General features: G+C 41.2%; 1 protein-coding gene across 2 annotated transcripts in view; it reads left to right on the forward strand.

Annotated features, from left to right (window-relative positions):
* Window positions 1-27,505, forward strand: part of SNTG1 (syntrophin gamma 1) — a 188,696-nt gene that overhangs the window by 52,608 nt on the left and 108,583 nt on the right. For both annotated transcript variants that reach the window (XM_054985264.1, XM_054985265.1), the window contains exons 7-10: window positions 2,407-2,509; window positions 4,323-4,405; window positions 7,789-7,919; window positions 13,184-13,313. In XM_054985264.1, coding sequence (XP_054841239.1) covers window positions 2,407-2,509; window positions 4,323-4,405; window positions 7,789-7,919; window positions 13,184-13,313 — 447 coding nt within the window. The remainder of the gene's footprint in view (window positions 1-2,406; window positions 2,510-4,322; window positions 4,406-7,788; window positions 7,920-13,183; window positions 13,314-27,505) is intronic.

A 27,505-nucleotide genomic window follows, 5' to 3' on the forward strand; every position in this document is an offset into this window, starting at 1 on the left:
CCTGGGGCTGAGAACCATAAATCCTGTGCTTCAAGACCTAGATTCAAGGTAGAGGTCTCACATCAACATGGCACCTGCTCAGATCCTCAAAGAGCTCTGGAGAGGTGAAAAGGGGAGGCACTGTGATTGCCTGTCAGTTTTGCAGAAGCCCATGTGAAGCCATCCTTGCCTTAAACTAGTAATGGTAGATTGTCACCAGTACATTTTTTACTTGTGTCAGTCTTAAAAAGAATACTACCTTTCTGGTAAATATGTACTGGTCAAAAATAATGTGGTGTGTTTGGAACTGCCTGTAGAGCCATTAGTTTTTGTAGGTGATGCTTGCTTAAGCAGATGTGTGAATTAACTGAAGATAATTGGTAACATCCTACAGTTCTCTCTTGTGTTGAAATGTGCTTTGGAAAAAAGGATACTTGCTTCAGCAGAGTAAGTCTTCTTGCTTAGCAGAAAGGAGGTATAGAAGCCAACTCAGAGTAGCTGCCCCTTCGATGACAGTCCCCTCAAACACACACACATTTAAAGCATTGAGTTAGATTGCAGCAATTGAAATCACTCAATGACCAGCAGGAAAGCATTTATGACATTACTTTTAGTTTATTTGGGTGTATCTAAGTTATTTTAACATTCCATGTTTCTTAGTGTTATGAGGAAGTTGACCTATCAAATTTGTGAAGATCTCTATTCTTTTACTACCTTTGTCTTTCTGTTGTGTATTCCTTGTTACGATCTTGTAAATAACTTTTTAAAATATTTTTTTGTGATCAACATTTCCTACTTACAGAAGAGTATGCTCAGCAAAGTCTGTATGACTCACATAATGTTAGATTACCTTGAAACATGTGCCTGTCTCTGTGAGAGCAGCAAAGGGACAGTTGTATCATTTCTTGATGGACCACTGTTAGACTTGTGGAAATGGATTTGGAAAAACGAATGAAGTGACCGAGTAAGCAATTAATGTAACAGCAGAAATGTCATTATTTTTAAATGATAGACTGTTGAAATTGCTGTTTTGTAATCTAATGTGAGGGAACAAGATCACTTTTTACGTCAGTCCATAAGACTAGTACCAACTAAGCCCACAGTCACCCATTTTTAATCTTTGGCATGCAAACTATCAGTGCTGTGTACTGTTTGTTTCTACTTCAAATAAAGTTGTAGAACATTATATTTTCAATGGGTTATGTTCAAATAACTATGAGTAAAGATCATGGAATGGGTCTTCCCTGCCTTCCCCTTCCTACTGCAGCCCAGTTCTGCTCCAAGGGGTCAGGCACTCTTGCAGACAGCCGAAGGATGAAGTGGGGGTCTGCAGAAGGATACAACAACTAGCACAAAAATACTCCTTTTGCCATTAACAGAAGTACCAAACTTAGTAGTACAAGTGCCATTGCACTGGCAAAGCAGACTTATAGATCCAATCTCTTTGACTAGAAGTGAAAAGACCTTGGCCAATCCTTTCCTGTTTTACTTCAGTAGAGTAGAAATCTTTTAACTTGGAAATAGACTAAGCCATCTCATTAAAACAGAACTTGGACAGATGATATGTTTGAGGGATCATGACTCCAACAGGTGTAGGAGGAAAAGCTGCTTCTGTGCTGTGAATTCAGCCCCCCCTCCACTCACACACCATACTATATAGACTTTTGTCCTCTCACTGTTCTCAGCATCGAAGTTGACTTTCTCATAGGAAAGTCTCTGTCTCTGTCTCTGTCTCTCTCTCTGTGTGTGTGTGTGTGTGTGTGTGTGTGTGTTAGTTATGCTTGGAGAATTTTGTTGACATAAACCCAACTTTGCAAGATCTTGAACTGAAGGTCAAAGGAAACTTGATGTTGTTGATCTATGGCATATAATTTAGCCTGAAAAAGCAGCAAGGGAGAAGTAATATGAATCAGGGTAGATGAAGGAGGGGCTAACTACTCTGAGCACCATCCCTGATAGAAATTGCCCTTTCCTGACTGCTTTTTGTACCTGGTAAGGAAAAACAGAGACATAATACAGGTAGCTCAGTGTATATGTAATTTGCAATTTGGTGAGATGCATTAATTATGGCCAATCTAAAATCCCTGCGCAGTGAAGCTTTTATGTGTGATGCAGCTTGTGGCATGGGATAGGCAGCAAATTATTATTTTTTAAAAAATATTGTGATTGTGAATAATTTTAAGATACTAGAAGGAAGCAAAATATATAGGAATCTTATGCACTGAAAGATTAACAAAGTTTTATTTTAGCATAGGAGACTAGAGTCCATTTTGTCAGATGCATGTAGTGAACGGAAGATAGTCTGGACTTCAAATTACAAGTGTGCTTTTGTCAGTCTTTTCTTTTAAATATTTGTGCAATAAGCAACAGAATAATTTTGAGTGAACATGTGTTTGTTACATCTCCTATTCTAATTTAATCTTTCAGGTCCAAGTTCTTCGGAATGCTGGAGAAGAGGTGACCTTAACTGTGTCCTTTCTCAAAAGAGCTCCTGCTTTTCTAAAATTGCCCCTCAATGAGGATTGTGCATGTAAGCATTAATGATTATTTTAAATAATTATGTTATTGTAATTCATTGGAGCCTCAAGTCTAATTATTTTTTAAAGCAAGTATCTGTATGTGCAAGCATGGTTTCTCAGCCATACACTGAGTTGATAGCATGGCAAATTGGCAGTGCTAACAGGTGTTTGTCAACCTCTTCATATCATTAAATATCTTTGTGTATAATTTGGAGAAATTAAAAAGAAGATGAAAAAGTGATCCCATGAATGAACCATAATTGGATCTTTTCTGAGTCTGTGGAGCCTCAGCTATTAGCTATTAGCAATGGTTTTTTTCACTTATAACATTATTGTCTTAGTACCATACCATACCACCAGCCCTATATTGGCATTAACTTTTAATCTTTGCTTTAGAAATCATGCTGTGCTTTCAAATGATTACACCCTACTCTGAGTGCTGTTAATTATATGACTTAACAATTTGCATCAGTTTAGGATCTTGTCCTGAGTATTTGCATATCATCTGTCAGTGAACAAAAAATGGCACAGAGGTGCAGAAGAGTTGGGTTTTTTCCTAACATGATGATAAAGAATGAAGATACATACTTTGAGGTATCTTCAGTTTAATCAGAAGCTATAACAGATGTGTTTAATTGGAGAGGAATAAACTCTGTGGTGATCAGTATTTTGCTTTAATTAAACCATAAGAATTTATTAGTCTCAGTGGAAAATAGGAAAAATTTGGAAACAGCTTTTTCCCATCTTGAGTTTTAATAAATTTGGGTTGGTAGTCAGTTCTGTGTAACTATACTATGGCTATTTCTTTGCGTTTTAGTTGCCCCACTCAGATTATATTTTGATTTTGTTTGTGTTTTTAATTAGGAGCAATAAGCTCATTAAATAATAGGATGACTAAATGAAGATGATTATATAAATATGTTTTGAACATTAATTTGAATAACCTAAAACCTATTAAATATCTCCTAATCTAGTGCATTCACATTTAGTAGAGAAAACCAGCAACCACTTATGCATAGCTTACCGATTAATTTAAAATGATACATTGACTAAGCTTCCTAAATATGATCACATGTGTTGATACTTTAAATTTTCTTTTGTAACATTTCTAAATGTGTTATTCATAATATAAAATAACAACTTTGCTTACAGTAGAAAAGGCAATATATTCAAATATTTCACAAATTCCACATTTTGCAAAGATTTCTATATACCATGTGTCACTCTAATCAAAAAATGATTCCTCAATTGTGTACCATTGGCCAAATCACTGCCTTGTTTCATTATTTTGACTGTAGTAGGCTAACACAGCTACCCCTCTGGAATTAGGTGTGATGTTGTCTGTTTCATGTTATCCTACACTTCATCTAAGGAGAATACATGGTTTTCTGCCCTCCTTAAACCGATTTAGTGATAATTTTGCATAAGTCTGTTTATCAAATGTATAGAAGGACACAAAATACTGCCCTTGTTTTGTGCTACTATGTGCATGCTTTGTTTTATTTTCAGTCACATTTTTGTCAGCTCTTTGTAAAGGATACTTTTGTGTACAGATGTTATCTGCATTGAGCTCCCATTCTGCTATATGCCTGACAAGCCTGAGACGACATGGTAGAAATACTCAGTGACTATTACAGCTCTTTACATGACCACCCTGCATGTAAACCTTACAGGAAAAAAATTAGTTTTCCCACAATATGCTAAATCATCTCATGGAGCATATCTTATGTTTTCCAACCATGACAATGTGTAAGCAAGTACAATTTTTAACTGTGAAATACCTGTAGTTAAGTAGGCTATGATACACATTTATATTTTTATTAGGTATTCCTAGTGATCAAAGTAGTGGTACGTCATCACCTTTGTGTGACAGTGGGTTACATCTTAACTACCATCCCAACAATACGGTAAGAGAATAAAACTATCTAATTGTCAACTTATCTAATTGCCAATTTAACTTGAAAAAGTTTCACATAGAGTTGGATTGTCTGAAGAGTGTGTGTAGAAATCTAACACTGTGCCAACATTGTTGAATGTGAAAGCTACTGCACTAACAAAGAAATGTTGAATGTGCCTTTTATCCCAATTATTCCACTGCAAACATTTAAATTAATACTTCAGACTGTGCAGTTGTGAAAAAGTACTATGAACAGCAAATAGTTTCTTGAGGAGGGGATAATTTTTTTATCCAGTATGCACCAATTTCTGTAAGAAGTAGATACAAGTGGAGTCATCCTAGCTAGCTTCTCATCCACCTTCCAAATCCAGCCCTTTTAAAGACCAAGCTATATTTGATGCAAGGAATTCCATGTTGGGAACTCACAAGGGTTTTTTTTTTTAAATAATGCATTCTGGTCTGCAATATGCCCTGATTCAGATTTGGACAGTGATGCAAAAGGAAGGCCGTCAGCTATAACTAAGCGATGCGCAGCTCATTCGAGATGCTGAGAAATAACAGGAATTGTAGCCTGATGATTCCTGCATGCCTCAGACTCACCTCATTTTTAAAAAGGAGACTGTGCCCTGCCCCCACCCTACATGGGATTGTTCTGCCATGCCATTTCTCCAGTAATTAATGTGAAGTAGTGTGGTGGTGGAAGGGGAGAGTCCCATCCAAACTGAGAAGGGCAGAGCCCCCGGTGTGCTTTCAGTTATGTCTTGCTGATTCAGAATTGATCCATTAAAATGAATTCATTTTGGATATCTAATAGATAGTAATTATTTCTCACTGATCATTTTTTAATCAGATAGGATGTCCTGTCCACCAATCTGTTGCCTGTTTGTCTTATATTCCATTTCAAAGAGTGATACTAAATTTCAGTAATTTTTTCCTGCTTAATACCGTTTATGTTACTACTGCATTCTTACCATTCATTTAAAATGAAAATGAAATATTTAAATGTAAAAATGAAGGGGGAAATGAAGAAAACATGAAGAAAAAAAATCTAAGTTTGAAACAATTTGGGGAAAAAGTAGGGTTCTCTGTTTCATAAAGCTATCAGGGCCAAAACTCATGGAAGAGAATTTTCTTCTTCTTTTGTTTGTTATATCACTTAGTAATACATCATAGTAGTGACAAGCTATATTCAAAGACCCAGAGGCTCAAATAAACACCTGAAAGGTTGCAGCATTATTTTGTTCTATCCTGCCTTCTGAAGTGGCAAGACCCATCTACAAGAAAGATTCAGTCAGCAAGGTTTTGACATTTCTTGTTGCTGTGAGGGCTTGAAAGACTTTAATAGCTTTCCCCAAAAACCTTGTAAATCTTCCTTCCTCCTATTGGTGTTTGCAGGATCAGAAAATACTGAAAATATTCTTTCAAAGACTGGGATAACTTGTTGTAGGGTTAGGTCTTTTCACTTACAGTATTAATAGAAGTGGACTTTTCATAGCAAAATGGGTGTGTACAAATAGGAGCTGTTTCCATTCTTAACAGTTCCCCTGCTCCATTTTCTGTGGTGTTCTCAAATACATTTTGTTACTTTTTTTCAGAAAAATAATTTTCATTTACTTCTGTGGGCACAAGTAAACTGCTGCAGTTCAGAACAACATTCTAGTGGGGGTAAAACCAGATTACCATTTGGGACAATGAGTGACCTGTTGTGCACCCGAATGGTCCCCATGGGAGAAAACAAAGTATGCCTGTTATGCTTAGACAGATTGCATCTTCAAAGAAACCCTACAATATAAAAGCCTTTATTTTAAAATATATCTAGCTTTTCATAATTTGCATTCATTATTCATATCTGTAGAATGCAGTCTGGGTCTTCTTTTGCTCTCGGAATCTGATGTGTACAGAAACAGAGGATGGGCCTGTGTAACCAGGGTGGATAAAACTCAATGGTTTTTTTTAAAAAAAAATCAAAAAAATCAGATTTTTTTTATTTAAATCAGATTTTTTTGATTCAAATCGGATTTTTTTAAATAAAATGCTTTTTGAGGAAAATATATTACCATCCAAAGGTTATTCCATCATGAAATAAAGATTAGTTTTTAATTATGTAGAATAAGGCTGTATATGTTTAATTGTTTTGGTAAATAAATTCCATTAATCCATTCACAATGTCATGCTCTTCCAGAGGTTTTTGTAAGATTATTGGGCAGTTTCTCTGCCTACAAGATATTATCACAGATGCTTGGTTTTGCAGTTCTCAAAACTGAATTTGTGTCAGCTCAGCAGAGATCACATGCCTCTTCTTCACAGCAAATATGTTATAACATGAACAGAGTTGAGAAAAAGACCTTAAAGACAATGCTGCAAATGTATCCAAGATGAGAAGAAATTTAGAAGAGCAGGAAGGGAATACAAAGCTAATAACATATGGTTGCAGTGCTCATTTGCTGCACCTCTTAGCCAAAGACTTAAGTGTTCCAGAAATAAAGACTAATGTTGTTGAAATTGCTAAATACTTCCGTAACAATCATTTTGCTGCAGCAGCTCTGAAAAGGATGGGTGGAACCAAGCTAACGCTCCCACAAGATGTTAGATGGAACTCTGTGGTGGACTGTTTTGAGCAGTATATCAAGAACTGGCCTATTCTGATGACAGTTTGTGAACAATCTCCATCTACTTGCATATTAAAGTTATACCAGCAAGAATTAGTCTTTATGTAGAAAACTATGATTTAAATCAAGCCTTACTGACTAGTGATTTAAACCGTGATTTAAATCGTGATTTAAATCAGTTTGATTTAAATCAAATCCACCCTGTGTGTAACCAAAGTCCAATACCAATTATTTGCCATGGCTTTCCTTTCTAGTATTGGCTGCTCAGGGGCTTAACCCCTGTACCTATCATTAACTATCCAGGTGGCTCAATTCAAAATAATGGTATTAGAGAAAATGCATAATGTTGGAATAATTTCCTTTTATAAATCTATGCTATCATTTTACCTGTGTTTTTATGTGTCAAGAACTTTGTTCTATAACATGTAAGCAAAGTTGTATCACTCCGTATGACAATAGAACTTTCTTGTTCTGTCTTAATTTGCCTTGAATGTATTTGATTTTGCAATACCATTTTCAGATATAATTTTCTAACAGAGGTTTTTGTGAGATCTGCTAAGGTATGTTATCAGGAAGTTGTTCTTTCTTGATTCTGACTGCAACCAAAAAAAGAAAGGAAAGCAGACTTAAAATCCAATGCACAAAGTTGCCAGAACACTGTTTTGGAAAGGAGGAAAATCTCTACTGAAATTAAATACACAAGGACATTTAAAGAAAACGAGCATTCATGTATTGTGACTGTTGTTAATGCCAAGACATCAAAGATGTTTGCAATCTTTTTCAGGATACACTTTCATGTTCATCATGGCCTACATCTCCAGGGCTTAGATGGGAGAAAAGGTGGTGTGATCTCCGATTAATACCTCTCCTTCACTCCCGATTCTCCCAGTATCTCCCAGGGTCAGATATGTGTAGGTACGTAAATACAAAATGCATTTTGTGTGCATTTCAGTTATGTGATATGGAGAAGGATCTAGATTTCCTTCTCTTTTTTGCCACTGAAGAAAGAAAACCCTTTTGTTAATGGGGGGGGGAGTTCTGTTATGGCAGGGATTGAAAAACAGATTCTAGTGCTAGACAAGAATATAATTAATACTCTGAGGTACAACAATTTTCTCTGAGGTTCTGGATATCAAAGAAATTCTTACTGTTTTATAGAAAGGTTTTTTTCACATTGGAGGGAAGTAAGCAATGGGATCCCACAAAGATTAGTATTGGGAGTGGTACTATTTTGTACAGAAATGACATTTTTGGTAGTGAGGGTAGTGAACGGAGAAGGAGCTGGCAGTAAAAGAGAATCTGCAGCTGCAAAAAGGGTGGAATGAAGCCCACAGAGAGATGCAAAAGGGACGGGACACAAAAGAAAAAGGGTTGAAAGAAGCATGGAGGGGAACAATGGCAACCCAAGAGTAAGGCTTGTAAAAACTGTTAGCTATATACTAGGGCTACCTATGGACTCTTATTATGTGCAGACTTTAGATTGGCCTGTGCTCTTTAATTCTGGCTATGATTGAGGAGCACAGTATTTGGCTATACAGCGGGAAACCAGTGGAGGAGTTATTGGCTAATGTCCAGGTAATGTCCAGGTGTCCAGGTATAGATATGAATCTTTATTGTTGAGGTGTAAGACTTCCATGAAGAATATCCTTAAACATCCTTGCTATGGTTATGCTAACTTATTCATGTTCAATATGGACATGGTTATGCTAACTAATTCATGTTCAGGGTGGATTCTGCTGGTGACACACACTTCCCTTCCCTGATAAACCCAGTGGGTTGAGGGGTTGTTGAACAATGCCATGTAAGGTTATAAAGAACTGTTATCTTCTTGAGTAATAGCAGAAGTTATCAGTTTATTCAGCTTGCAGCATGAACCATTGTCACATCTATATAATTTAAAGTAACTATGTTACCTGTCTGCTTCTGGATGTCTTATTTCTTATGCCCATAAGCAGGAAGGGTGGAGAGGAGGAAAGACAAGGGAGATGTGGGGGGAAAGGGAACAGCACCATCTTTTTTGCCCACGAGCCTGGAAGCTTCTTTTCTCTGCATATGCAAGGCAGGGAATATAAACTCCCAAACTTTGCCTCTAGAGAGCTGAATTCTGCCATGGATTCTGAGGTCTGATTTTTGAGGATGGGGTGGCATCATCCCACCTGGAATGTGCAGGCTAGCAAGATGAAGGGGACCCTATATGTGTGCACTGTCTATCTACAGTGGCTGCATTGTGGACAGTGCTATCCTTGAGGTATCAGCTTCCCTAGGGAGCAACTAACTGGCTTCTGGTTATGATATCTCTGCATATGCCTGCAATATGGACGCTGGCTATCACAGAGTTACTTTGGACCAGTCACTTTCTCTTAGCATAATCTCCCTCACAGGGTTGTTATTAAAATAAAACAGAGGAGGTGAAATGCCTCCCTAAATTCTTTGGGAACAGGGCAGGATTTAAAAGTAATAGAAATAGACATTGTTACAATTTATGAATTTCATGTGCTTTACTATCAACTTAAAAGAAGAATGGAATGGAGACACAATTTCTAGACTTGCAAACCCCAAGTTGGGTTTAGGCCATGAAATACTGTCCAGCTTTTGTGACTTTTCAGCCACTCAGAGCCATGAACTTTCTTTAGGCTGCATGCCAGAAAGACTATTAGCTGAAGAAATTGGGCCTCTAGTGCCGCAGTATCCAAAGGTTTTCTGTAGGCTTCATAATTACCTGTCATTTGGAGGTAGTAAATCAGTCTGAAGTGCATTACAGCACAGAATGTAGCTTTGTGGAACAGCACTGACACAGAACTCTTGGATGGCCTCTTCTTTTATTGATGGATGTGTCACATACTTTCATTGCATTTAGTTTATGTCCAAATGTTGGAGAACTTCAATGGCAAATCAGTAAAGTTATATGGATCAATTCTGTGTTGTCCAACCCTTTCCCCTAAGTAATTTTTGAAGTGGCTCATTTTTGGAGCAGAGGAAAAACTATAACTGGAGCCTCCCGATAGGGAAGATAATGCTTTTGTGCTTTTACACATACTGGAAAAGAATTCTGAAAAATGAAATGATATATTAACCATTGAATTATAAAGCCCTATTTATTCATTTTACTGAGAATAATGGCATCTATTTGCCCTTTTTATTATGTCAGATCTGAAATTTCCAAATAGGCCCATCAGGAGTCCACAAAATTTTGAACCTTTGGAATTTTGAGAGGGGTTTGCAGAAACTCATGGCTACAGTGGCATGAAGGGAGAAATGGACTAAAGAAAGCAAAGGAGCTCACCAGTCCTCCTGATCCTCCGGTGACTGCAGCTGCTATTGCAGCCATGGAAAACCCTTTAATTTGAATGCAGGCAGCCAATACCAGGGGACGTCAGGGGATATAGTGGCAAACACCATGGCACCCATGAGTGCCACTTTGGGGGACCCATATGTATTATGTTTTTCACATAATTAAGCTTATAGTGATCTAACAACTTATTGAACATAGGTTTTCAAACAGTGGTGTCCACCAAAATAACATTGCTTCTACAATCCAAATGACTGCATGGAATGCAGTATGAACATTGGCTATATGTATGACCTGGTTTAGAAAAAATCATATGGCAAAACTGTTCCTGAACCATAATACTTCAAACTGCAGGTTTGGAAGTAAAATCTCATCACTGAACAGCATACTATATTTTTAAAGCCTCTCTATACCTATATTAGATATGGACAGGGGAAGGGGTTTTTATGAGTTAGCCTTCTCCCTGAGAGGTCTTCATGTAGGGATTTTCCTACTTCACAGTTTAAAGTGGTACAACCCAAGAACAGTTGTATCTGAGGAAGGACTCTTTCACTCACAGAAGCTTATACCTTGAAAAGCTTGTTAGTCTCTAAGAAGCTACTGGACTCAAACACAAAAATAGTTTTATCATGTGTTGGGGTCCTAGTGCTTGAACTGCTGCCTACATGAGCAGCATTTGGTCCTACTTTTCTGCCAAATACCAGTGAGCAGAGAACAATTACTTTGAGCTATTCACATTTTTGGCCAGTAAAATCATAGTAGAGGCAGTCTCCACCACACTCCTACTCTCTCTCCCTCTCAAGGGTAGTGGCTGCTCCTAGCCCTATTAGATTGGACAGGAGTGTGAATGTCAGCAAGCAGACTCTCCTCTGTCTCCTCTCTTGGAGGTGGGAATGACCTGGTAGTAGCACTCTTGCTTCACCTCTGAAGGATAAGGGACCACTTCTCTTCTGTGGGGCATATTGATAGGCAGCCACAGGTAGCTTCTCCTTTGCCTACCAGAGAACAGACGCTAGATACAGCAGCAGCTTCTGCTGTTGCTTGCTGTCCTTCACCTTCTTGCCCACACAGTTGCTCTGTTGACTGAGTGAGGGTCAGACATGCCAGGAGCAGTCAGTGTTCTTGGGAGACATAAGCAAGCAGCAATGGCAAAGAGAAGTAAGAAAAGAAGAGGTACCACCACTTGCGGTGAAAGGATGGTAACCCTAATATTTGCTTGAAAGGAATGCCCGCCCCTAAAAATAACCCAATAAAGATGACCTCCCCTCTTTTTTATGAAAAAAAAACCTAGCTGGCATTGAAGCAGATACTTTACTTAGTAGCTGGGGAGGAAGCTATTGAGCAGCACCTTGCTGTACTAGGGCTTGTTGTAACAGCTGTCTTCCCCCCGCTTCCCCTTACGGTAGTGGGGCTGCTACAGTGATTATCTCTCAAAGTTCACTGCATTTTATTGCATCAATATCCAAAAGACGTTAACTTCCCCTAATTATATTTGAGCTGTGCTCTTACTACCTTAATACAATGGCTGCTAAAACTTATATGCTATTCACCATCAGGCAATTCCCCAATTCATTTTAGAGTTGTGAGAAATGTGGGTCCCTTTGTTTTAAGTGTATAGCTTCTTACCATACAATCCTAAATGGCATTATACCTGTCTAAGCACATTTTCTTCAGTGGACTTAGAAGGGTATATCTGTGCAGGATTGCACAATTAGTTGCCTCAAGCTTAATTTTTTTTGAAGAAAACTGAATACTCGCTAGTAAAGATGGGCATGAACCAAAATATGAACCAAAGTTTGTAATGAATCGGGCCGGTTAGTGGTTCGCAAACCGGTGGTTCGTTGGATCCTATTTCTGACGAACCACCACAAACTTTAGGCTGGTTCATTTGGTTCGTTTTTTGGTTCGTCACTGCAGACAGCCTGGCGCTGATCAATCAGTTTCCTAGGCAACGGGATGGACCTCCTGCAGACCTTCTGCTGACCCAGAAATGGCCTTCTGGTGACCCAGAAGTGATGATTTGCTGACCTGGATGTGACGATTTCATGAACCAAATGAACCAGTTCGCGAACTGAGGCAGGTTCGTGAAAGTTCGTGGTTCGTGGTTCATGAAATGTGATGAACCACAAACCGCTTGGTTCGCTTTTTTCCAGTTAGTGTCCATCTCTACTTGCTAGCTGTTTTGATGTGTGAGAAAGATCAATCGTTGCTTTCATTTTGTGTGTAATGTCTCTGTAAGTGGGTTTCAGAAATGATTTATTGAATTTTACTGGATTTAAAATGTAAAGCATCTCGAGTACCAAGTATATTTATTGGTCCTGTAAATTCGATTATTTACTAATTTTTTCTGTATTAGACACCCAAATATCTATCTGCAATACATTTTCCTCATTTTATCCTACAGTCATAGGACAATATATTTGTTCACACCATTTCTGGAGGCAAAAGGTATGCTGTTCGAAAAATAGTACTTCCTACTGCTACACAAACTCAGATTCCCTTCCCCCCTTTAAAAGACAGTACAAAGTCTATATGATTTTGTCATGTTACTTCATGGACATTAACACAAACATCTAGCTTCAGAGTCTTCATTTTCAAGCTTTGTGCCCTTAGCAACTTTCCCAGCATGAGCAATTTGTATTCAGTTGATTTTGTGGGTTTTGGCAAGATTTATCTGGCGATGTGCTGCATACAAAAGCCAAAAATAGAAAGGCATAATTCACACAATAGGAAAAGTAGCAGATCTTCAATGGCAGAATCTTATTGTGGGTAGAGAGGACAAGCATGTATGGGAGGGATTCGTAAAGCTTTTCAATAAGTAGTATTGAGTTTGTAATGTTGGAGCAGATGCAGTTGTCTTCAGACCTGATCTATTATGATGTATCTACAGGCAAAATGCATTCCAAGTAATAGCAGTGGATGGCGTTTGCAGTGGCATAATTCAGTGTCTTTCTACTGAAGATTGTATTGACTGGCTACAAGCAATAGCAACGAATATTTCCAGCCTCACAAAGCACAATGTGAGTATGGCTCTGAATAGTTCATCAGATTTCTTTGCTATATTTGATCCCAACTCTCATAAAGGTGTCATGAGTTTATGCACAGGACAATTTGTAAACAAACTGTACTTGAAACTTCCTAACAGAAGTCAGATTTTTTTGAAATGGTATGGAAAGTTGCCTTCCCATAACTACATAGTTAGTTTTGTGGCTATCAGTGTTGTCTTCTTGTCCTTAATATGGTTGATATAAAAAACAAAGCTGGAAAGAAGTCTAGAGTAGAGATGGACATGAACCAAAATACGAACCAAAGTTTGTGACAAATTGGGCTGGTTCACGGTTCGCAAATCAGCGGTTCATCAGTGCCCATTTCTGATGAACCACCACAAACTTTAGGCTGGTTTGTTTGGTTCATTTTTTGGTTCATCACTGCAGACATCCTGGCACAGATCAATCAGTTTCCTAGGCAACAGAGGATGGACTTCCGGCAGACCTTCTGCTGACCCGGAAGTGGCCTTCTGCTGGCCCAGAAGTGACCTTCTGCTGACCCGGAAGTGACAGTTTGCTGTCCTGGATGTGACAATTGCACAAACCAAATGAACCGGTTTGTGAACCGGGGCAGGTTCATGAGTCATTTTGGTGTAGTGGTTAAGAGCATGGGACTCTAATCTGGAGAACTGGGTTTGATTCCCCACTCCTCCACTTGAACCCAGCTGGGTGACATTGGGCTAGTCACCCATCTCACAGGGTGTTTTGTTGTGGGGATAATAAGAACATACTTTGTAAACTGCTCTGAGTGGGCATTAAGTTGTCCTGAAGGGCAGTATATAAATCGAATGTTATTATTATTATTAAGTTTGTGGTTTGTGAAATGCGACAAACCACGAATTGCACGGTTCATTTTTTTCCCTGTTCATGCCCATCTCTAGTCTAGAGTACACGTAGTGTTTTAAGATATGTAGGGATAGAAGCATAAAGGTAGCTTTTTAGCACGTGCATCTCAGAAAGAAGATATTGTATATACTGCCCTGAGGAGCACTGGCTAGCTATGATGAATCAAAAATTGTTCTCTGGAATGAGATACAAAAAAAAAAATCACATTTTTAATTCCCCAATATCTTCTTACTTTTGCAAAGAATAGTTTGGTGCAGTGAACTGAACACTTAGTAATAAGAGAGAGGAAGGATTTCCATACTCTGCACAATACCCATTCCCCCTTTCACATGGTCAATATTCCTGCCCCCACCATGCCCCAATATCTATGAGCCTTCCTTCTCCCAAATTCTTGCCCTCTGCTACTGTAGGTGTTAAATATTCCAGCTATTAAAACACAAACCTTGGGACTGAATAAAGAGTACAAAGTACTTCAAATCTTAGTCTCTGTGTAGTTCTGAATGTCACTCTGCAAATTAAGCCTCATTGTGGTTGTTCGTAACTGATTTCATTATACGTATATGGATAGATGGATATTTGCCAGATGCAGAGGACAAGCTGAGCACAATGAAAATAGGCTCCATTGCTTACTTGTCCTGTACTTGGGTGCTTGCAGAAGGTCACTATTGGAAATCTAAAAAAGAAACAAAATATAAAAAACATTGGGATGGGAAGTTAAAACCCTTCAAAATGATAGAAGAGGTATATGGAGCTCTAACAAATGAATGATCTCAATGGCTGTTGCTAGGCAACCACAATAGTATTGCTAGCCTTCAAACCTTGGTTTCTGTCAGTAAAAGGCAGGAAGGAGAGGGAAGGGCCCTTTCAAGAGCCGTTTTGGCCATTGAAGGAGGATTCATTGGAGTCAGACCCACCAAAAACCACATGGTGACTTGCCACCACCTGTCTTGCATGACTCACCCATGTCTGCTACCATTCAAATCAACACCATGCATGCCTGCTACTGTTCAACAGCAGCCACTTCACAATAGCCACTGTGGTGTAGTAGTTAGAGTTTTACCATTCAACTGGGCCTCACATAGCTCAGTGACCAGCACTGGACAACTCGGACAGAGGAGAGGCTACTAGGGGTGGGATGGAGGGAAAGCTGAAAACAGGTGGGAAGATATAGGTAGGTTGGTTTGGTGGTAAAGGGAAGGAAAGAAAGAAGGAAAGGCTATGGGGGCTTTCAGGAATGGGGAAAAGTCATTGAAAAGAATGATATGCAGCCTTCGAGTTCTATATACTGTAGTATTTTAGAACGGTAAAGCTAAAGAACTCTATTTATTGTCATGACAATACTTTAATAAACTGAACCCATCAGTACATAGCGTTCCACTTATAAAAACTTTGATGTTGTATATAATATCTGAATGTTATCCTCACATTACGATTGTAACTTTTCTTCATGTACCAAGTTGTTGTATACACCAAGTTGTTATATGTTATAAAATGTTGTTTTGTTTTGTTAAATAAAACTATTTTTTTAAAAAAGGAATGGGGAAAAGGAAATAGTGGAGGAGGGGGAAATGGGCCCCCTACTTGTCACAGTTTGTATAGGTTACTAAAATTAATTAGAACAATACAGTATACCAAACTATCCCAGGAGTCACAAAACAACCTCATTCAGTACCACCTTAGATCTTATCTTTTTGGCTGCGAGTGCAAACTGAGAGACTCTATAGGACACATGATTATCAGTGTCAGATAACAAAAACACAATCTTCTTGATTTCAGAGTATGTGTTTGTCACTGATAGGATTCTGGCCAAAAATTTAGCTCTGGGTACACTATATAATGGACAATAAAGTAGATAGTGGGAAAGGTTCTCCACTGTAGGTAATTCACAAATGCAGGTGCGATGTTCCATAGGGGTGTGAGAATAATGCCCTGCCAAAAGAGCTGTCTGCATCATCTGAAAGTGCAGAGCAGTGAAAGACACTCTGAGGTTGTAATGAGAAATACTGGCTAGGTAGGGAGATCTTAAATGGTCAGATTTGATTAGTTTATACCAAGGAGCTGCCTTAGATTTTAATATTGATAGCTGATCCATCACTGCATCTGACTTGTAGATCCAGTCCTTAAGTGGGAGGTTGTTGACCCTACTTGTAAATATATCTCATTCTTAACATGGCCCCATCTGTAAATACTTAAATCTGAACACTGGAGCTATGAACAGGAAAGACAGATCTTTCTAAAAACCTGAGAAAAGCACCAGGTTTTCAGGAAAATCTGAAATCTAAAAGGTAGGGGGTTAACCTCCCCCTCCCCCAATATATTAGAAGCGGTGTTTGTAGCTTTAAGAAATGAATGCCTTCTACAATATTTGGCTATTGTGGGGGTTGCAAGGCAACCACAACGACATTGCTAGCCTTCAAGCTTTGATTTTTAAGGCATGAAAAGAAGGCAGGGCCCTTTCCAGGGCTGTTGGAGAAAGAACCCATTGGGACCTGGCCCAGCAGCAACTGCATGATTCATGCTGATCCAGCTGCTTGCTACTCTTCAAGAACAGTCACCACATGAAAGCCAGTGTTGTGTAATGGTTAAGGTTTCAGACTGAGTTTCCAGAAGACCAGATCCCAGCTCTGTTGTGCAAGTCCACTGATTCCCCATTGTAGAATGGCAGGGTATAAAGGAGGTAAAGAAATAATAAATATAGCTGAAGACTGAGGGGGGCAGATTAAAAGTAGGTTGGTTGGTGGGAAGGAGATAAGGAAACAAGGAAAGTTTGAGGATATGGAGGCTATCAGGAGGAAGAAAAGAGGAAATAGCAGGAGAGGGGACATGGGGAAAGTGAGGTGCAAGTCTTTCTGGGTTCTCCATTTGTAGGCTTATGAACAACAACAATATATAGCAGTTAAAATTTGTTCATGTTTATGCTAGTTATTCCATCAACAGTGTCATAATTTTAGAGCATGCTCTGTAGGGTAGTAAAATACCTCTTAAAACGAAAAAGACCCTAAAAACTCTTCTTATTGGCCTTCTTACTTAAGGAACCATTGCTTTCCTTTAAAAAAAATTTAAAGCCTTTGCTTTTGGTCTTTATAAAGAGGTCTTGTCACAGATTCCTGTAAGTATATCCATGCTAGACCTGTCATCCTATTCCACTAAAGCATTTTAACCTCCCAGAGGCAAAGAGAAAGCTTAAAAGTGGGGCGGAGCTTTGATGCAGTTCTCACTGTAGAATGCATAATCGCATGACTACAGTTTGAAAGAGAAGAGATTGTCCTACTTTGTGTCTTATATACTGGAATGAATAACATTCTTTTGTGTTTTAAGGAAATACTTTTGTGTGGATCCAGGGAGCTTACCTCCTTAATTTTGCCTAATTCCCCTCCTTACTCTAGTCCCATTCTATATAGTTTTTGTCCATTTCTTTACTTTTTTACCTATGGAAAAAGAAGTTAGATCCAGCTCTTTGCTAGTCCCGCATTGAGTAGTGAGGGTGCAAGGGCAGGCAGCACAAAGACACAGATACAATTTGTTGGATTAAAAAAGGCCACAACTTTATTGGTTGATGGATCCAAGCATCAGCCAACCCACCTACTGGCTGATGACCCCCTCACCCCTTCAGTCTGCCTGTTGAAGGGGGAAACCACAGGATGACAGGCTGTGGGATTCACATGGACACAAATCTCTGCATGGATTCCCCTGCCACCTGAGAGTGGGCATACCATGACAGCCCTCAACTAAGCTTCTCCCTGCAATGCCTCAGCCCCAAGATCCCTTAAGAGGGTCCCCAAGTATGGGGAAACTGGGCTCATGGCCCTATTCCCCCCCCCAAAGAATCTTTGCCCAATGCCAAAACCACTCTTCCCGAAGTTGTGACACAGATTATAATAGTCTAAAGTATAAAAAACACAATGACATCCAGACATTACAAATCGCAAAGGCAACCATTAGCAAAGAAGTCTCTAGACCCAAGAGTCATCACAATACCCAGCAATCCCTAGAAACAAGGGTGGGATATGTGAGAAGTTGGTTGAGGAGCAGAGTGCCGGCTGCCCAGCCAGCTCTGCTGTTTAACCCTAGCAGGTGGACTATAGGGAATATTTAGCCCTTAAGGTTCATCAGCTGGAGCCCCACCCCACTGGCCAGCCAGCCAGCTGTTGCTTGGTTGGTTGGTGATTTGAACCTGGGGCAGAACCATAGGCCTGCTGAGGCACAACAGGGCCCCTGAGAAGATGCATTGCCACATGTTTTGCCCCCACCCACCCCGTGGACTGCAAAGGCAGCCTCAGGTAAGTCCTTGGCTGGTGCTTATTCTTGGGAAATTTTAAAGGAGCCTTATGTAAGTACATTATTAGGATGCATTGATATTTCCATGCTGTTAAATTCACAGGGAATCAAGCTATTCTGTGGCTTTCTTTTCATAGTTCATCATGATTTAATCATTGGAATAACAATTGAAATACCAGAGAGTTTAGTAAAGAAGCTACCACATGCAATTCTAAGGTGACAGTTTGGATCATGTACAAAGTGGTTGAAACATCTCATGGGAGTCATTTCTCCTAAATGAAGTAAATTCAATCATATCAGACCATCATTTGACCTACTCTATTTCTTAAATGGGTTTCTTAAATCTTTAATATCCTCCATGTGTCCTTAAAGTTAATTTAATTTTGAGTACTGGAAGTGCAGTAAAGAGTTCTGTAGTTTGTAGTAATAGAACCATTCCAGCTGGTGAAAATATGGAAAAGTCAATGTGTTGTAGCAACATGACAGACATGAATTCATCTGCCATCTGTAAAATTCAATGCCACATAAGCCAGTTCTATCAGTGTTTATTCGTCTTGATAGTGCTTTCACTGGACAAGGCCATCAGTCTCACTACAACTTTGATGAATGGGGATATAATGAAAATTTGTGCTTACTCTATTTTCTATTACCAATTTTAGTTTGTGCTTGAAACAATTTTTATTATTTTGAGTAAATAACTTTCTTAGAATGCCTCCCTGTTGAAAGCAGCAATGTTACGTGTACAAAGATAAAGAGAAGAAGACCCATCAGAGGGCAGCAAGGAATAGTCAGTTAGGAGTGTGGGGACAGCACCTCTCTTCTGGTGTCCTTTTCTTTTCTTGTCTCCTGATTGGTCCTCTCAGGGAAATATCCTGCTTCTTCTCAGTACCCCCCTCTCTCTTAGTTAGCTAAATAGCTACACACTGTCTCTATCTATCTTCTTCACTGTCTAAGCATTTAAGTTCGTAAATAAACTTTTCTTTACACTTAAGCAGTAACACGTGGCTATCATTGTGTAAGACACTTTGCCAACACTCCCAACATTTCATTTAGCTGAATTTCATTTCCCTTTGATTAACACTGTAATTATAACCACCACTATTAAATATCTGTTGTTATGTATCATGTTTTAATAGAGCACATACACTACAAACTCTGAACACCATTCTCTAGTGGTCCAGAGTGGGGCAGTCATCACTAGTGGGTAGCTCCTCCTCCAACTCTTTCGCAGGGGCCGGACAAAAACTTGCGATCCTTGGGGGAGGGGCTCCCAGGAGTCCTCAGTTTTTCCGGCCCTGCTCAGCAGGCGGACACGGACTCTTGAGCTCTGAAGAGCTGCGATCCTAACGAGACCAAAGGACAATCGGACAGGCGTGGGCTCGCTGGGGAAAGGAAGGCTCAGTCCTCCACCACCACCACCCCGCCGGATAGGCTAACAGCGGCAAGACAGCTGCGAAAGCGAGCACAGGGCTGACGATCCTAGAGAACTAGGACCCGACTCCTGTCGAGGCTTGGAAGAAGCGACGGGGATTGACGCTGCGCGTGCGTGCATTCCCCAAGAAGCCAAGGAGCTACGGGACGGCGGAGGCCTCTAAAAATCGCACCAAACACACGGATCTGTGAGTAAAACCCCGCAGAGAGGTTTTTCTAGCCTCAGAAAAGCGGGGGGGGGGGGTCGGTTTAACCAGGAGGGCTTTCTTTAGAGCCTGGGTGGTTATTAGCGAAATAGGGAGAAACGGAGTAGCTCTAGAAGCTACAGGGTCCGCTCTGTGTTTAGAATGGGTAGACCTGTTGCCGACTTGGTGAAGCTGAGTGGCAAAAAGAAACCCCTGAATACTCTAGAGGGGCACAGAGGGGTAAGGAGAATAGGAAAATGCAGCCGTTTTCTAATTCCCGCCCACACTTACTTTCACTTTAGGAGGAAGGCTTTTGGCGGGAATGGCGTTCCAGGCCAGTAATAAAGAAAAGCATATGGAGTCAGACACTAATGCCATGCACTCCCCAGAAAGATTAACACAGCTTCACTCTATCCAAGGGGGGCCTTCAGGAAGCAGTGACCCTGACCTTGCAGGTCCTGAGGCTAAAGCAAATATCCTGGCCTGTCTGCAAGCAGAAATTAAAAAAGGAATTGATAACGCTGTTAAGGACCTTAAAGGCCACACAGCTAACCAGAAAAGAGAAAGAAAAGAACCTAGCACATCTAAAGGGAAGAGGAAACTACAGTCTTCCACTAAAATTAAAGCAAAAAAGAGAAAGCCCAGAGAGTGGCTAGATGAAATGTCCAGTGAGTCAGAGGAATCCCAGGGGAGTTCAGATTTATCTACTCAATCATCAGGGAGTGAAGAAGGGGAGTTGTCAGAGGAAGAGGAGGTGGATATGGATAAAATACAACCCAGGCTCTTTCCACCTGATATGTATTCCAAATTACTGGCAAAGGTACTAAGGACCCTAGAAATACCTACAACAGCCACAGAAAAGTCAGGGACAACACTCCCTATCCACAGGGCCTAGAGAGAGCACTTCCAAAGATGGGGTCCAAATCATCAGGAGTGCCTCTACCTGCAATTTTCCATGAAGTGCTGAGGACGGAATGGGATAACCCGGGAAAGCCAAAACTCTATCAATCTATTTTTCACAAGTTTTACTCCCTAGGTCCAGATGATGCAAGGAAAATCAAACTTCCTATGGTAGATGATCCAGTGACTAGCCTGGCGACTGCCTCGGTACTTCCCATGGACGCGGAGGGTATGCCAAAGGATCCTTCCGATAAGAAAATTGAGCAGGCCCTGCGCAGGGACTTTGAGGCATCAGCGGCATCCCTGAGATCCTCAGCTACCGGGTCTCTGTTCGCGAGAGCAGCATACACCTGGGCTTCTGACTTAGCAGCAGCTGGCAGGGAAGTGCCGAAAGAGATAAAGAATGAGGTTAAAAAGATAGCCCTGGCAGCGGCCTTCGCGGCGGACGCCACCCTAGACTCCTTCCAAATGTCTTCCAGGGCTATGGGTTTCAACGTTGCGGCAAGGCGAAACACGTGGCTGAGGAATTGGGACGCAGACCCCCCAGCATGCAGCAAGGTGGCAGCGATACCATATTCGGGAGAAAAGCTGTTTGGCGATGCCCTAGACAAGTACCTGATAGAGAATGCAGAAAAGAAGAAAGTCCTTCCTTCAAAGAAGAAAGACCCCAAGTATAAATGGAAACAATCCTTTCAGGATCTCAAAAGACTGGGCAGACAACAATCGGACAGACCGTTCAAAAGCCGCTGGCAACCAAGACACAGATCAGACAACAGATCCTTTACCTTCAGGAAGTCTTCCTTCCAGCCCAAGGTTCAGAAGAAAAATAACCAGGCATGACTACTCGCACCCCGGGATGGCGGAGCAAGTTGGGGGACGCCTTCAGACCTTCGCGTCACAATGGGTAAGGACTGTGTCAGATCAATGGGTACTGGAAACAGTATCCATGGGCTACTCCTTGGAATTGGAGGAAACACCTCGCAGACGCTTCATCCAGGTATTTTGGAACCGATCACTGATGAAACACAGGGAAATAAAAGAGGCCATCAGTCACCTTCTGCAGTTCAAGGCGATAGAACCTGTGCCAAAACGGGACAGGATGCAGGGTGCGTACTCAATATTCTTCACTGTTCCGAAGAAGAATGGAGAAGTCAGGGCCATTTTAGATCTCAAATGGCTGAATTTTCACATAAGATCCAGGAAATTCAAAATGGAGACGATGAAGTCTACCACGGCGGCCATCCAGCATGGAGACTTCCTTGCATCTATAGATCTATCAGAGGCCTATTTACACATCCCTATTCGGCAAGATCACAGAAAATACCTGCGTTTCACCTACAATGGGAGGCACTATCAGTACAGAGCCCTTCCCTTCGGCCTGAAATCATCTCCGAGGGTGTTTACCAAAGTACTGGTCACCTTGGTGGCCTTCCTCAGAGTCCAAGGTATAGCCCTGTCGCCTTACCTCGACGACATACTGATAAAGGCCCCATCCTTTCAATCAGCGGAGACGGCTGTAGCAACAACGATCAGCTGTCTGGAGAGTCATGGCTTTATCATAAACCGTCAGAAAAGCATCCTTATACCATCGCAGAGAATTGTTCACCTGGGGATGATAGTGGACACGGTTGCGGGCAAAACCTATGTATCCCCGGAGAGACGGATAAAAATTCTCTCACTAATGAGGGAGATACTAGCAAAACAAAGAGTGGAGATTATGCAACTGGCCAAGCTTCAAGGCATGATGGTCTCTTGCCAAGATGCTCTACAGTGGGCCAGGTTTCATACCAGACCTCTACAGAGGTTCCTGCGTCCCCATCAGACGGCCATAGCTCATCGGTGGCACAGAATTGTGGAGGTTCCCCAAGCATTATCCAGGGAACTGGACTGGTGGCTGGTCCCAGCCAGGTTCACGGAGGGCTCTCCGCTCAGGGAACCAACCAAAGTAGTGATGACGATGGATGCCAGCTTGACGGGGTGGGGAGCACACACCAAGGACAGGATGACACAGGGAGTGTGGCTCCACGAAGAAAGAGAAGCCAGCATAAATCTACTGGAACTCAAGGCAGTGAGAAACGGGTTACTGGAGTTCACAGACGATCTAAAGGACAAAGATGTCCTGGTGAACACCGACAACATGACGACAAAGGCCTACATAAACAGGCAAGGAGGCACGAGGTCCAAACATCTGATGGCAGTGGCGAACGAGATATTCTTCTGGGCAGAAAGAAACATCAGGTCACTAAAGGCAAGCCACATAGCGGGGCAGAAAAACGTGGTGGCAGACTGGCTGAGCCGAAACACAGTGGACCAGGCGGAATGGACACTGAACAAACAGGTGTTCTCCCTGATATGCCACAGGTTCGGTACCCCGGAAATGGACCTATTTTCCACACTAGCCAACAGAAGGCTGCCACAATTCTTCTCGAGGTTCAAAGAACAGGAAGCGAAGGGAACAGATGCACTAAGCCAGGAGTGGCCACGAACGCTCCTATACGCGTTCCCTCCGATGAAACTCATACCCAAGGTGCTCCTGGAACAAAGGGCGAATGTTATTCTGATCGCACCATTCTGGCCAAGGAGGCCATGGTTCCAGGACCTAATGAGATTGTCTTATTCGGATCCGTGGACTCTACCACTCAGAGAGGATCTGTTGTCCTAAGGAGAGATCCAGCACCCGAATCCGGCATCGTTGAGGCTGACGGCCTGGTGGTTGAACATGGACAGCTTAGGGAGTTAGGTTACTCCCAGAAGGTGATTAACACGATGTTGGCCTCACAGAAGGGTTCTACTAACAGAAGTTACTACAAGACATGGAAATCGTTCGCAAACTGGTGTGACCGTAGAGGCCAGGACCCCACCTCGGCACATGTGAAACAGATTCTCCTTTTTCTGCAGGATGGACTGAAAAAAGGACTAAGTACTAGTACCCTCAAGCGGCAAGTAGCGGCAATTTCGGCCATCAGAGGTTCCAAGTCTGGTACCTCCCTCACCTCACACCCTCATGTGAAGAGATTCCTGAGGGGGACCATGCTACTAAATCCGCCTCAAGTTCATCGTTTTCCGACGTGGAACCTTAACGTAGTGCTAAAGGCTCTCACCAAGGAGCCCTTCGAACCAATGGCTACCTGCTCTCTGAAGATTCTGTCTCTCAAGACTATCTTCCTAGTAGGACTGACCTCAGCTAGGAGGGTTTCGGAATTAGGGGCCCTCTCAGTAAACGAGGAGCTGTGTGTTTTTCACCAGGACAGGGTAGTCTTGAGGACAGACCCGGCCTTCATACCGAAAGTTAACTAATCTTTTCATAGGGGAGAAGACATTGTCCTGCCCTCCTTCTGTGCCAACCCCAAACATCATAAGGAAAAGGAATGGCACAAGTTAGATGTCAGAAGGGCCCTTAGTTTCTATTTAGATAGAACTAGCTCATTTCGTAAGGTGGAGAGCATGTTTGTCTCCTTCAAACGTGGCTCTATGGGGGAGAAGGTTTCCCTTTCTACACTGAGCAGATGGATTAGGGAGTGTATTGAGTTGGCATACAAATCCAGGAACCTTCCGCCTCTGGAGGGGATCAAGGCACACTCCCTTAGAGGGGCGGCTACCTCGGCAGCTTATAGGTCTTTCCCCTCTTTAGAGAAGATATGCAAAGCGGCAACCTGGAAGTCTGTACATACGTTCACCAAACACTATAGAATAGATCAGTTGGCTTCTGCGGAAGCGGCCTTTGGCAGGAGGGTGTTACAGCAGGTTTTGGACTAGTAGAATACCCACCCTGAGGGAAAACTGCTAGACGTATATCCCACTAGTGATGACTGCCCCACTCCGGACCACTAGAGAATGGAAGATTTTTACTTACCGTGAAGCTTCCTTTCTTGGTGGTCCAGGAGTGGGGCAGTCAGTAACTCACCCTACATTAAAAAAAAAAAAAGGGAACGGGAGTTCGAATCTCAGATGTTAAGATAATGTTTCAAAATGGGGGATTACCACAGTTTGAGGTTTTTCCGTTGAATGGATCACGTTGATCAGTTGTTACTTTAGTTCTGTATAACAGGAAAAGACAGAATGTTGCGGAATCCTGGCGAAGTGGACGAGGGCTTGAAAAGGAACTGAGGACTCCTGGGAGCCCCTCCCCCAAGGATCGCAAGTTTTTGTCCGGCCCCTGCGAAAGAGTTGGAGGAGGAGCTACCCACTAGTGATGACTGCCCCACTCCTGGACCACCAAGAAAGGAAGCTTCACGGTAAGTAAAAATCTTCCATTCTGTGAACTGTATGCACAAAAATGAGAAACATCATTTTTGTGGTGACCCCCGCCCCTGTTGCTTAGATGGACTTAAATTGTAGTAACACAAGTATTAGCTTCCACAGGTGGAGCTCAGTTTTGGGCTTGGGAGATTACTAAGCAAGTCTACCCCCACCCCACCCTTACAACCAATTTTTCACAGTATAATTTTGTGTGGGGCTGGCCTCTGCAATACCTGCACACTATATATTTTATTGCTGAATTGGTTTCATTGTATTTTAAACTTGTTGCTGATTTTTTTCTCTGTATTTTCTCTGTTTTATTAATGTCATTGTTTTCAGTTTTTAATGGTTTAAAAACTGTAATAAATTTTATTATAAACCGCTTTTGACAGATTTTATGGAAAGCAGTAAACAAATGAATAGAACAAATAAATGCTTTGTAAGGCATGAAAGGGAGAGATTCTGTTCCATTCTTTGCCTTGTTCTTTGAAATATTGCATTAGATTTTCCATTGCCCAACCAAAATTGCACATTGAAATAGAGATGGGGTTGGGTTGTACCACCTGTGCATTGGGGTCTCCCCTCTCCCCAGTTCCAAGTATTTTGTGTTCTGTTACTAGAGCAGAAGCTCATGAGTCTAAACTATACCTTTATGGTATTTTTTGTGAAATGTCATGAAGCAAAATGCCCATAGTTAATGGTCCTCCAGAATAAAATTATCCTGTTTGTCTGTGACTAGGTCTCTAGCTTGGATATTGGTTTTTTGGTGTGATGGGGAATTTATCTGTAATTTGGTCATAATGCTCTTTTAAATATTAGATGGCAGTAAAACTTGGATATTTTGACAGCATATGCTAGGATTGGGCATTTTGGGATATTTAAGGACAAAAAGTAAAGGTAGTCCCCCTGTGCAAGCATCGAGTCATTACTGACCCATGGGGGGGGGACATCGCATCACTACGTTTTCTTGGCAGACTTTTTATGGGGTGGTTTGCCATTGCCTTCCCCAGTCATCTACACTTTACCCCCAGGAAACTGGGTACTCATTTTACTGACCTCGGAAGGATGCAAGTCTGAGTCTACCTTGAGCCAGCTATCTGAACCCGGCTTCCACCAGGATCGAACTCAGGTCATGAGCAGAACTTGGGCTGCAGTACTGCAGCTTACCAATCTGCACCATCCTTCCGAGGTTGGTAAAATGAGTACCCAGGTTCCTGAGAGTAAAGTGTAGATGACTGGGGAAGGCAATGGCAAACCACCTCATAACAAAAAGTCTGCCAAGAAAATGTTGTGATGCGACGTCCCCCCATGGGTCAATAATAACTCGGTGCTTGCCTTGAAATGTAACTTTGCTGTCTAGAATGACCTTAATAGATATATAGTGGAGGTGCAGGTTCCATTTCATTGCATGTATCCGATTTGAAGCAATAAAAATGGGTCCTGGCAGTTAAATCTGTTTAAAAAAATCAGTTGCATTTTAAATCTAAATGGACTACTTACTTGAAAAGCTACAAAGGCTAATAATGCTTGTGTACCTCCACTGGAAAAGGTGCCATGAAAGTGGTACCAACAGATATAATCTAATGGCGAATCAGACATAAACTCCCTGAAAACACCATTCCAATTCGCTGGATAATATTCCTGGGGGTCAAGTGTAAATGACTGGGGAAGGCAATGGCAAACCACCCCATAAAAAGTCTGCCAAGAAAACATTGTGATGCGATGTCCACCCTCCATGGGTCAGTAATGACTCCGTTCTTGCACAGGGGACTACCTTTACCTTTACCTAAGGACAAAAGGGATATTTAGCCATAGACTTAAAAAAATATAACTCCATTCATGTTAAGATGATTAGAAATGCCTGCAGATCATCTAGTGTAATATGATGGATATTGTTGTACATATTGTCATGGTTAACAATTTTTGCATCACTTCAGTGTAAAATAATTAAGCTGGGTCACAAATGATTGCAGTTTCATTTGACAAGAAGTGTCAGAATGTCAAAACAGTTTGGGGGATTTCTTCAAACATTTAAAAAAGCTGAAATGCACCATATCGGATGATCAGCATCCTTATTTGCTCTTGTCAATTTACTTATATCTCAGAAATAAGTATAAGCTCATTGAGACATTGTGAAGCACAGAGAAAACAAATCAGGATAATGTAAGATAGGGAAAGTCTCAAATGGTATGAAAAGATCATTCTTGAAAGCCTTACAGGTCAAATGATACAGGGTTAAGCTCTACAAATTACATCTTAGCTTGAGACAGAAAACACCAGCAGTAT

The sequence above is a fragment of the Eublepharis macularius genome, chromosome 7 (genome assembly GCF_028583425.1).
Source record: "Eublepharis macularius isolate TG4126 chromosome 7, MPM_Emac_v1.0, whole genome shotgun sequence".
Lineage (NCBI taxonomy): Eukaryota > Metazoa > Chordata > Lepidosauria > Squamata > Eublepharidae > Eublepharis > Eublepharis macularius.